Source organism: Rhinoderma darwinii, chromosome 10 (genome assembly GCF_050947455.1).
Source record: "Rhinoderma darwinii isolate aRhiDar2 chromosome 10, aRhiDar2.hap1, whole genome shotgun sequence".
Lineage (NCBI taxonomy): Eukaryota > Metazoa > Chordata > Amphibia > Anura > Rhinodermatidae > Rhinoderma > Rhinoderma darwinii.
The window spans coordinates 4,956,220-4,968,952 of record NC_134696.1 but is presented as its reverse complement, the minus strand read 5'-3'; the positions used below and the strand labels follow the sequence as shown (position 1 = coordinate 4,968,952).

Sequence of the window (12,733 nt, the reverse complement as noted above, 5' to 3'; positions counted from 1 at the left end):
GTCAACGGTCGATAAAGTTAAGAAACAAATTACTAACTATAAGGCCTCATGCACATAACAATAGTGATTTTTTACCGTCCGCAAATACGGATCCGTACTTATCCACAACTCATCTTGATATTTGGCACGGTGTCCGCAAATACGGTCAGTACTGCATCCGTATTTACGGAGCCGCAAAAAAATGCGAGGCTACAAATGATGTCACCAACCCCTTGAAAAGGTCACACGCCATTTTATTGGGGAATCCACTGCCGTCACATGGCGATGCTTCCGCAATTACAGACTGCTACGGATGCACATCCATAGTCGTCCGCAATTTTGCACGCCTCCATAGACTTCTATGGGCAAGCCCGTGCAGCAATTGCGGCAGGAATAGGACCTTATTTATTTTGCGGATCACTTCTACGGCCCAGACATATTCGTAAATATACGGAAAGGTGGCCGTGAGAAATAAATAAATCTGCAGATTATCCGTAATTACAAATAAAAACTACGGTCGCGTGCATGGGGCCTAAAGCGGAGCAATTAATGGCTGTAGTGTAATGAATCCCATTCATAATTGACGAGGCTGCAGTTGGGGGGGGGGGAAGGGCGCTCAGAGGCACTTTGGGAGGTTTTGGCTGGAATCTGCTTTGGTTGCCAGGGACGACAAGTAGCAGTAATGGCGGACTTCACAACACCTGTCAAAAGAAGCGATTGATTTAAAGTATCTTATTAAAATGCCACTTCCTTGAGATCCCACATCTGGGGCATTTTAGAGGAGAGTGGGTAATCATTGCCATTTTCGTCGTTTGATAGCGTGCGAGGCCTTGAGGTCACATCACATGACCGCGCCTGTGCATAGTTAGACCATAGAAACAGAGGGGGGGGGGGGACGATGACAATCAAATCTGAAAAGAATGAATGTTACAAAGCACGGAGTCCAGCGGGTCGATACCTTCAGTGTTACTCAGTTACCATTCTGCTATTAAGTTACATTTGGTGAATAAGATTTATTATAATTTATTTTTTTAACGTTTTATTATTATTATAAAACGGATAAAGGCAGCCGGGCACGGACGACCAGTCATACGGAGGGTTCATGTGAATGAGGCCCCTAAGAACATATCGGATGTCCCCGTATACACGTATAGAAATAAAATTGTGTCAAACTTACCGTCCACGTGACCTGCACTGTGGAGGAGGTGAGAATGATTGGCTTCTGGAGTTGTACCACGACCTCCCCGAGCTCACGTTGTACCTGACGATGGTCGACCCCTTGACGAGTGGGACTGACGTCTGCAAAATACCCAAATACAGTATCAAAAAAAATAAAGAGATGGATTGCACATAAACCCTGGTCACCTGACTCACCTTGGGTACGCACAGGCTCCGATATCGGACTTGGATCGCTGAGGCCGTAGGAGTTCATGGCTCGGATTATGAAGAGATAAATTGTGTTTGGGTTCAGGCCGATGACTGTGTGTTTCTCCATCTTCACATTATCTGCTACCGTCTGCCAGGTACTGCCCGCTGATTGACTTTATAAAAGAGAATAATTATCACATGAGAAAGGAAAATTATCCGATAAATAATGACTGTATATACCGTAATATCACAGCTTATATAGGAGCAGTATTATAGTAGTTATATTCTTGTATATAGGAGCAGTATTATAGTAGTTATATTCTTGTATATAGGGAGCAGTATTATAGTAGTTATATTCTTGTATATAGGAGCAGTATTATAGTAGTTATATTCTTGTATATAGGGGACAGTATTATAGTAGTTTATATTCTTGTATATAGGAGCAGTATTCTAGTAGTTATATGCTTGTATATAGGAGCAGTATTATAGTAGTTATATTCTTGTATATAGGGGGCAGTATTATAGTAGTTTATATTCTTGTATATAGGGGACAGTATTATAGTAGTTATATTCTTGTATATAGGGAGCAGTATTATAGTAGTTATATTCTTGTATATAGGGGGCAGTATTATAGTAGTTATATTCTTGTATATAGTGGGCAGTATTATAGTAGTTATATTCTTGTATATAGGGGGGCAGTATTATAGTAGTTATATTCTTGTATATAGGGGCAGTATTATAGTAGTTATATTCTTGTATATAGGGGGGCAGTATTATAGTAGTTATATTCTTGTATATAGGGGCAGTATTATAGTAGTTATAGTCTTGTATATAGGAGCAGTACTATAGTAGTTATATTCTTGTATATTGGGGCAGTATTATAGTAGTTATATTCTTGTATATAGGGGCAGTATTATAGCAGTTATATTCTTGTATATAGGGAGCAGTATTATAGTAGTTATATTCTTGTATATAGGAGCAGTATTATAGTAGTTATATTCTTGTATATAGGGGACAGTATTATAGTAGTTTATATTCTTGTATATAGGAGCAGTATTCTAGTAGTTATATGCTTGTATATAGGAGCAGTATTCTAGTAGTTATATTCTTGTATATAGGGGGCAGTATTATAGTAGTTTATATTCTTGTATATAGGGGACAGTATTATAGTAGTTATATTCTTGTATATAGGGAGCAGTATTATAGTAGTTATATTCTTGTATATAGGGGGCAGTATTATAGTAGTTATATTCTTGTATATAGGGGGCAGTATTATAGTAGTTTATATTCTTGTATATAGGGGACAGTATTATAGTAGTTATATTCTTGTATATAGGGAGCAGTATTATAGTAGTTATATTCTTGTATATAGGGGGCAGTATTATAGTAGTTATATTCTTGTATATAGAGGGCAGTATTATAGTAGTTATATTCTTGTATATAGGGGCAGTATTATAGTAGTTATATTCTTGTATATAGGGGGCAGTATTATAGTAGTTATATTCTTGTATATAGGGGCAGTATTATAGTAGTTATAGTCTTGTATATAGGAGCAGTACTATAGTAGTTATATTCTTGTATATTGGGGCAGTATTATAGTAGTTATATTCTTGTATATAGGGGCAGTATTATAGTAGTTATATTCTTGTATATAGGGGACAGTATTATAGTAGTTATATTCTTGTATATAGGGGGCAGTATTATAGTAGTTATATTCTTGTATATAGGGAGCAGTATTATAGTAGTTATATTCTTGTATATAGGGGCAGTATTATAGTAGTTATATTCTTGTATATAGGAGGCAGTACTATAGTAGTTATATTCTTGTATATAGGGGGCAGTATTATAGTAGTTATATTATTGTATATAGGGAGCAGTATTATAGTAGTTATATTCTTGTATATAGGAGCAGTATTATAGTAGTTATATTCTTGTATATAGGGAGCAGTATTATAGTAGTTATATTCTTGTATATAGGGGCAGTGTTATAGTAGTTATATTCTTGTATATAGGGGAGCAGTGTTATAGTAGTTATATTCTTGTATATAGGAGTATTATAATAGTAGTTATATTCTTGTATATAGGGGGCAGTATTATAATAGTTCTATTCTTGTATATAGGAGCAGTGTTATAGTAGTTATATTCTTGTATATAGGGGCAGTATTATAGTAGTTATATTCTTGTATACGGGGGCAGTATTATAGTAGTTATATTCTTGTATACGGGGGCAGTATTATAGTAGTTATATTCTTATACATAGGGGCAGTATTATAGTAGTTATATTCTTGTATATAAGGGGGCAGTATTATAGTAGTTATATTCTTGTATATAGGGGCAGTATTATAGTAGTTATATTCTTATATATAGGGGCAGTATTATAGTATTATATATTCCTGTAAATAGGAGCAGTATTATAGTAGTTATATTCTTGTATATAGGAGCAGTATTATAGTAGTTATATTCTTGTATATAGGGGCAGTATTATAGTAGTTATATTCTTGTATATAGGCGGCAGTATTATAGTAGTTATATTCTTGTATATAGGGACAGTATTATAGTATTTATATTCTTGTATATAGGAGCAGTATTATAGTAGTTATATTCTTGTACATAGGGGCAGTATTATAGTATTTATATTCTTGTATATAGGAGCAGTATTATAGTAGTTATATTCTTGTATATAGGGGCAGTATTATAGTAGTTATATTCTTGTATATAGGGGCAGTATTATAGTAGTTATATTCTTGTATATAGGAGCAGTATTATAGTAGTTATATTCTTATATACAGGGGCAGTATTATAGTATTATATATTCCTGTAAATAGGAGCAGTATAATAGTAGTTATATTCTTGTATATAGGAGCAGTATTATAGTAGTTATATTCTTATATATAGGGGCAGTATTATAGTATTATATATTCCTGTAAATAGGAGCAGTATTATTGTAGTTATATTCTTGTATATAGGAGCAGTATTATAGTAGTTATATTCTTGTATATAGGGGCAGTATTATAGTAGTTATATTCTTGTATATAGGGGGCAGTGTTATAGTAGTTATATTCTTGTATATAGGGCAGTATTATAGTAGTTATATTCTTGTATATAGGAGCAGTGTTATAGTAGTTATATTCTTGTATATAGGGCAATATTATAGTAGTTATATTCTTGTACATAGGAGCAGTATTATAGTAGTTATATTCTTGTATATAGGGGCAGTATTATAGTAGTTATATTCTTGTATATAGGGGGCAGTATTATAGTAGTTATATTCTTGTATATAGGGGGCAGTATTATAGTAGTTATATTCTTGTATATAGGGGCAGTATTATAGTAGTTATATTCTTGTATATAGGGGGCAGTGTTATAGTAGTTATATTCCTGTATATAGGAGCAGTATTATTGTAGTTATATTCCTGTATATAGGAGCAGTATTATAGTAGTTATATTCCTGTATATAGGGGGCAGTATTATAGTAGTTATATTCTTGTATATAGGGGCAGTATTATTGTAGTTATATTCCTGTATATAGGAGCAGTATTATAGTAGTTATATTCCTGTATATAGAGGGCAGTATTATAGTAGTTATATTCTTGTATATAGGGGCAGTATTATAGTAGTTATATTCTTGTATATAGGAGCAGTATTATTGTAGTTATATTACTGTATATAGGAGCAGTATTATAGTAGTTATATTCCTGTATATAGGGGGCAGTATTATAGTAGTTATATTCCTGTATATAGGGGGCAGTATTATAGTAGTTATATTCTTGTATATAGGAGCAGTATTATTGTAGTTATATTCCTGTATATAGGAGCAGTATTATAGTAGTTATATTCCTGTATATAGGGGCAGTATTATAGTAGTTATATTCCTGTATATAGGGGGCGGTATTATAGTAGTTATATTCTTGTATATAGGAGGCAGTATTATAGTAGTTATACTCTTGTATATAGGGGCAGTATTATAGTAGTTATAGTCTTGTATATAGGGGGCAGTATTATAGTAGTTATATTCTTGTATATAGGGGGCAGTATTATAGTAGTTATATTCTTGTATATAGGAGCAGTATTATAGTAGTTATATTCTTGTATATAGGGGGCAGTATTATATTAGTTATATTCTTGTATATAGGAGCAGTATTATTGTAGTTATATTCCTGTAAATAGGAGCATTATTATTGTAGTTATATTCCTGTATATAGGGGCAGTATTATAGTAGTTATATTCCTGTATATAGGGGGTAGTATTATAGTAGTTATATTCCTGTATATAGGGGGTAGTATTATAGTAGTTATATTCTTGTATATAGGGGCAGTATTATAGTAGTTATATTCTTGTATATAGGGGCAGTATTATAGTAGTTATATTCTTGTATATAGGAGCAGTATTATAGTAGTTATATTCCTGTATATAGGGGGCAGTATTATAGTAGTTATATTCCTGTATATAGGAGCAGTATTATAGTAGTTATATTCTTGTATATAGGGGCAGTATTATAGTAGTTATATTCTTGTATATAGGGGCAGTATTATAGTAGTTATATTCTTGTATATAGGAGCAGTATTATAGTAGTTATATTCTTGTATATAGGGGGCAGTATTATAGTAGTTATATTCCTGTAAATAGGAGCAGTATTATTGTAGTTATATTCTTGTATATAGGGGCAGTATTATAGTAGTTATATTCTTGTATATAGGGGCAGTATTATAGTAGTTATATTCTTGTATATAGGAGCAGTATTATTGTAGTTATATTCCTGTATATAGGAGCAGTATTATTGTAGTTATATTCCTGTATATAGGAGCAGTATTATAGTAGTTATATTCCTGTATATAGGGGGCAGTATTATAGTAGTTATATTCTTGTATATAGGAGCAGTATTATTGTAGTTATATTCCTGTATATAGGAGCAGTATTATAGTAGTTATATTCTTGTATATAGGGGCAGTATTATAGTAGTTATATTCTTGTATATAGGAGCAGTATTATAGTAGTTATATTCCTGTATATAGGGGCAGTATTATAGTAGGTATATTCTTGTATATAGGAGTAGTATTATAGTTGTTATATTCTTGTATATAGGGGGCAGTATTATAGTAGTTATATTCTTGTATATAGAGGCAGTATTATAGTAGTTATATTCCTGTATATAGGGGGCAGTATTATAGTAGTTATATTCTTGTATATAGGAGCAGTATTATAGTAGTTATATTCTTGTATATAGTGGGCAGTATTATAGTAGTTATATTCTTGTATATAGGGGGCAGTATTATAGTAGTTATATTCTTGTATATAGGAGCAGTATTATAGTAGTTATATTCCTGTATATAGGGGCAGTATTATAGTAGGTATATTCTTGTATATAGGAGTAGTATTATAGTTGTTATATTCTTGTATATAGGGGGCAGTATTATAGTAGTTATATTCTTGTATATAGGGGGCAGTATTATAGTAGTTATATTCTTGTATATAGGGGGCAGTATTATAGTAGTTATATTCCTGTATATAGGGGCAGTATTATAGTAGTTATATTCTTGTATATAGAGGCAGTATTATAGTAGTTATATTCTTGTATATAGGGGGCAGTATTATAGTAGTTATATTCTTGTATATAGGAGGCAGTATTATAGTAGTTATATTCTTGTATATAGGAGGCAGTATTATAGTAGTTATATTCTTGTATATAGGGGCAGTATTATAGTAGTTATATTCTTGTATATAGGAGCAGTATTATTGTAGTTATATTCCTGTATATAGGAGCAGTATTATAGTAGTTATATTCTTGTATATAGGGGCAGTATTATAGTAGTTATATTCTTGTATATAGGAGCAGTATTATAGTAGTTATATTCCTGTATATAGGGGCAGTATTATAGTAGGTATATTCTTGTATATAGGAGTAGTATTATAGTTGTTATATTCTTGTATATAGGGGGCAGTATTATAGTAGTTATATTCTTGTATATAGAGGCAGTATTATAGTAGTTATATTCCTGTATATAGGGGGCAGTATTATAGTAGTTATATTCTTGTATATAGGAGCAGTATTATAGTAGTTATATTCTTGTATATAGTGGGCAGTATTATAGTAGTTATATTCTTGTATATAGGGGCAGTATTATAGTAGTTATATTCTTGTATATAGGAGCAGTATTATAGTAGTTATATTCCTGTATATAGGGGCAGTATTATAGTAGGTATATTCTTGTATATAGGAGTAGTATTATAGTTGTTATATTCTTGTATATAGGGGGCAGTATTATAGTAGTTATATTCTTGTATATAGGGGGCAGTATTATAGTAGTTATATTCTTGTATATAGGGGGCAGTATTATAGTAGTTATATTCCTGTATATAGGGGCAGTATTATAGTAGTTATATTCTTGTATATAGAGGCAGTATTATAGTAGTTATATTCTTGTATATAGGGGGCAGTATTATAGTAGTTATATTCTTGTATATAGGAGGCAGTATTATAGTAGTTATATTCTTGTATATAGGAGGCAGTATTATAGTAGTTATATTCTTGTATATAGAGGCAGTATTATAGTAGTTATATTCTTGTATATAGGAGCAGTATTATATTAGTTATATTCTTGTATATAGGAGCAGTAATATAGTAGTTATATTCTTGTATATAGGAGCAGTATTATAGTAGTTATATTCTTGTATATAGGGGCAGTATTATAGTAGTTATATTCTTGTATATAGAAGCAGTATTATAGTAGTTATATTCTTGTATATAGGAGCAGTATTATAGTAGTTATATTCTTGTATATAGGGGCAGTATTATAGTAGTTATATTCTTGTATATAGGGGGTAGTATTATAGTAGTTATATTCTTGTATATAGGGGGCAGTATTATAGTAGTTATATTCTTGTATATAAGGACAGTATTATAGTAGTTATATTCTTGTATATAGGGGCAGTATTATAGTAGTTATATTCTTGTATATAGGAGCAGTATTATTGTAGTTATATTCCTGTAAATAGGAGCAGTATTAAGAAACGTGTTCTAATTTTTTTTTTTGCCATGCTACATATAGGAAGCTTTACTGTACCATAGGTATCATGAAGTCTAGCATCATTCTGCTACTTATTACATTGTGCAATGGCATTCTTGATTAGTTATAACAAATAAAATAATATAATTCATATGAAAGAAAAACATCCCCATACAGAACAAAGCAGCACATGAAGAGAAATTGTATTGTAAACGACTGTTGAGGACATTGAACATGGTGCAGTAGACTTTATGATTTATACGGGTTTTATGATAAAACATTGCTAAGGATCTTGCTTTTGAGTTGGGGGACACGGCCGTTCTCCACATCCACGCCTCGTTCTTCCACACTACAGACCACGCTACTGATTTATGGTAGAATTAAGCTTGCTCTGTGTTTGCAGAATATTTTCATTGCTGACTAAACTGTTCATCACCTGCATTCTCCATAAATTCTGATAAAGAACAAAGCAGATGGTGTCAGACGCCCAGCACCACGGACGCAGCACCACTGACCCAACGCCGTCTGCAGTTCCCAGAATCACGATCATGTTACTGAGCGGACGTACATGACTGAGTAAACTACCAAAGTTAAAATTAAAGTAAAATAAAAAGTGTTTAGAAAAATCTACCACGGCTTCCTGAGAAATATCCAACTGTTGTGGAACTACAACTCCCAGAATCTCCTGACAGCTGTAAGTTAAAGCCTTGATAACGGTTTATTCAAATACAATCCTGTGGCTCGGACACAAAGTCCAGTAATGATGTAAAGGGTTTGTCCAGTCGTATCTAAATGCTTGGTAATAGAATTAAAAATTCTGCAATTTCCTAACGTTTTATCTTCCAATTCCTCAGCATTTTCTAGATCTCTGCTTGCTGTCAGAGGATGGAAACAATGATACATTCATAGGTAAAAAAAAATCCCTCCTGACCTAGGCCTGCTCACACATCTGATGGGATTGTGAGAATGTATCAGTGTAGACAATTCCATGAGGTCTAAACACAACAGCAGCACAAATCTCTCCGGTCTTGGACCCTGCTCTTACCTACACTGATACATTGTAACAACCCATCAGCTGTGGGTTTCCAGAATTTAGACAAGAACGTTTCCTTTTGCTGACAGCAAGCAGAGAGCTAAGATTAACTAAATCCCACTGTATATGTTACCAAACTCGTTATTATACAATGTTAAAGTTTTATTTGCTGGGTAACCTCTGTAAAGGAGAAAAGACTAGAGTCGACAATTTTCACCTATCTACAGGATGGGTGATAATTGTCTGATCGCTGAGACCCCCACCAATCACGAGAATGGGGGTCCTGAACCCCCTGTTCTTCTTCGCTTCTATCGACATGGAATTGAGAGTATGCATGCTGCCGCTCTAGTAAAAGTCTATGGGAATAACGGAAACAACGGAGTACAGCTAGGGTCGGCCTTAGGGCTGTGCGAGTGCACTGCACCCTCCCAGCATGTAGGGGGTGCCACTGGGCTCTGCCTCTGCTCTGTTCTCTGCATCCGTGTACTGTCCATAGTTTTCACGCACCCATTGACATCAATGGGCAACTAGGTGCGTGAAAATGCACCAATATAGGACATGCAGTGAGTTTCACGCAACTGACATTCGCTGGTGAGAACTCAAGTGTGAACAGCCCCAATGAAATCAATGTGTCCACGTGCTGTGTGTTGTTTCAACACACCACATACGGACAAGAATTACGCTCTTCTAAATGAGCCCTTACCTCAGGTGTTACATAGGACTGCAGGTAACATCTACATTATCTGCACTGTGTATATACGGGTACATATGTGAATGCGTCTTTGTGCTTGTATAGATGTGTCTTTTATGTATTTGTATATGTTCCTGTCAGTGTATTTATGTGCCTGTGTGTGTCCGTACATACAATATGTGTATGTATGTCTATTTATTTAGGTGTGTGTGTGTGTGTGTGTGTGTGTGTGTGTGTGTGTGTGTGTGTGTGTGTGTGTATATATATATATTTGCTTATTTGTCTAAAGATGTCCCTCTGTATATGTGCAGTATTTATGCTCCAGTATGTGCGTGTCTATATATGTGGTTAATGTTTGGTTTGTGGAGGGCAGAAATAGAGACTCCTGCACAGGGCGCCATCCAACCTAAGGCCGGCCTTGAGTAGAGAATTGGACTGTTTCGGTCAGTCCCGCAAAAATTGATTGGAGCTGCAGGCGCACGCTCGACTTTCACTCCAATCAAGCTCCTTCTCACTGCAGGGGGTGCATTGAGGAGGATCTGGGGGTTCGGGATCCACGTTCTCGTGATGGGTGGAGGTCGCATCAATCAATCATCACCTATCCTGTGGATTGATGATTCGGATACATCCACTTAAAAAAAACATTGGAAACAACTGAACTCTGTAATATTTTAAAACAGAATTGTAATAATCTGGTTTCTTTACCTGAAAGCCTCAATGATGTAGGATGACACCTGCGTGTTCCCAGACTGGGGATGTGGCTGCCATATAAGAGTTACACTATTTTTGGTGACGTCCGTGACAAGTGGTTTGGAAGGGGATCCCGGCACCAGGCTTGGCTCTGCTAGCTGCACGTGAACGGGGGAACCTTTTTCTTCAAAGACATAATAAAGTTGGAATATTAGTCAGATAAAAAAAAACTCTAAAACAAAACAAGAAGAAAACCTGCTGTAGCGTCTTATATTAATATTCACTGAGGATTTCTGCCTGAAACGGCCCGATCATAACCCAGAAACATGATGCTGATGTCCCAGAAAAGATCTTCAATGTCACAAGAGTCTGCAGCTTGTTGAAGGTTCACATCTCATCCGTCTAGCAGCAGCCGTGGGTTTCTGAGTTTGTTACTGGTGATTTCAGGCAGAATCCTGGTAATTTAAAGCGGTCGTCTAAACGTTCAAGAAATTAAACTGGCTGCGGGAAATGGAATAAAATACAAAAACCAACATTATTCCGGTTATTCCTCCACCAGTATTTTTTTTTTTTTTAATTTCCCTGGAGCGAAGACTTGCATCCACATGACCTCTGCGGCCAATTGCTGGCTTCAGAGATGCCGAGGTCAGTGATTGGCTGCAGCGGTCACGTGGATGTAGGGCAAGTAATTACTCCAGGAAAAAAATAAACAAAGACCGATCCCAGAGGACGACTAACAGGTGAGTAATATTCAGAAAAAAATTCCAGCAGCCAGATACATTTTTGGAGCTCTCGAACGACCCCTTTAAAGAGGCTCTGTCACCAGATTTTGCAGCCCCTATCTCCTATTGCCTGTGATCGGCGCTGCAATGTAGATTACAGTAACGTTTTTATTTTTTAAAAACGAGCATTTTTGGCCAAGTTATGACCATTTTTGTATTTATGCAAATGAGGCTTGCTAAAGTACAACTGGGCGTGTTGAAAAGTAAAAGTACAACTGGGCGTGTATTATGTGCGTACATCGGGGCGTGTTTACTACTTTTACTAGCTGGGCTTTCTGACGAGAAGTATCATCCACTTCTCTTCAGAACGCCCAGCTTCTGGCAGTGCAGACACAGCCGTGTTCTCCAGAGATCACACTGTGACGTCACTTCCCCAGGTCCTGCATCGTGTCAGACGAGCGAGGACACATCGGCAGCAGAGGCTACAGATGATTCTGCAGCAGCATCAGCGTTTGCAGGTAAATCGATGTAGCTACTTACCTGCAAACGCTGATGCTGCTGCAGAATCAACTGTAGCCTCTGGTGCCGATGTGGCCGACACGATGCAGGACCTGTGAGTGACGTCACAGATCTGCGCTGCCAGAAGCTGGGCGTTGTGAAGAGAAGTGGATGATACTTCTCATCAGAACGCCCAGCTAGTAAAAGTAGTAAAAACGCCCCGATGTACGCACATAATACACGCCCAGTTGGACTTTTACTTTTCAACACGCCCACTTGGACTTTTGCAAGCCTAATTTGCATAAACACAAAAATGGTCATAACTTGGCCAAAAATGCTCGTTTTTTAAAAATAAAAACGTTACTGTAATCTACATTGCAGCGCCTATCACATGCGATAGCAGATAGGGGTTGCAAAATCTGGTGACAGAGCCTCTTTAAGTGCACCCCATGCAAAACGCCTCATTACCTTGCACCTCCAGGTAACCGCTCCAGGTTGTTTCTCCAGTGGAACTTGTGGCGACACAGATGTAAACGCCAGAATCTGTCACCTGAAATGTAACGTAAAAGGATGAATTAGTAAAATGTCAAGAAGTGAATATGATCATATATACGGGTATTTATCTAAGACGAACGTACAACCAACAGTGGCGACAATAGAAATTAAACGCTTCCTATGGCGACTTCACTCGTTTTACCTGCGTTTTATTAAAGGGTGAATCCATCCTCACCCCCGTCTGTCCACGCTA

At 35.7% G+C, this 12,733-nt stretch overlaps 1 protein-coding gene across 16 annotated transcripts in view; it reads right to left on the bottom strand.

The window, feature by feature from the left end:
• ROBO3 (roundabout guidance receptor 3) overlaps nt 1-12,733 on the bottom strand; it is a 388,832-nt gene that overhangs the window by 29,017 nt on the left and 347,082 nt on the right. For all 16 annotated transcript variants that reach the window (XM_075839190.1, XM_075839192.1, XM_075839197.1 and 13 more), the window contains 4 exons: nt 12,454-12,535; nt 10,781-10,949; nt 1,354-1,520; nt 1,157-1,278 (listed from right to left, as the gene is read on the bottom strand). In XM_075839190.1, coding sequence (XP_075695305.1) covers nt 1,157-1,278; nt 1,354-1,520; nt 10,781-10,949; nt 12,454-12,535 — 540 coding nt within the window. The remainder of the gene's footprint in view (nt 1-1,156; nt 1,279-1,353; nt 1,521-10,780; nt 10,950-12,453; nt 12,536-12,733) is intronic.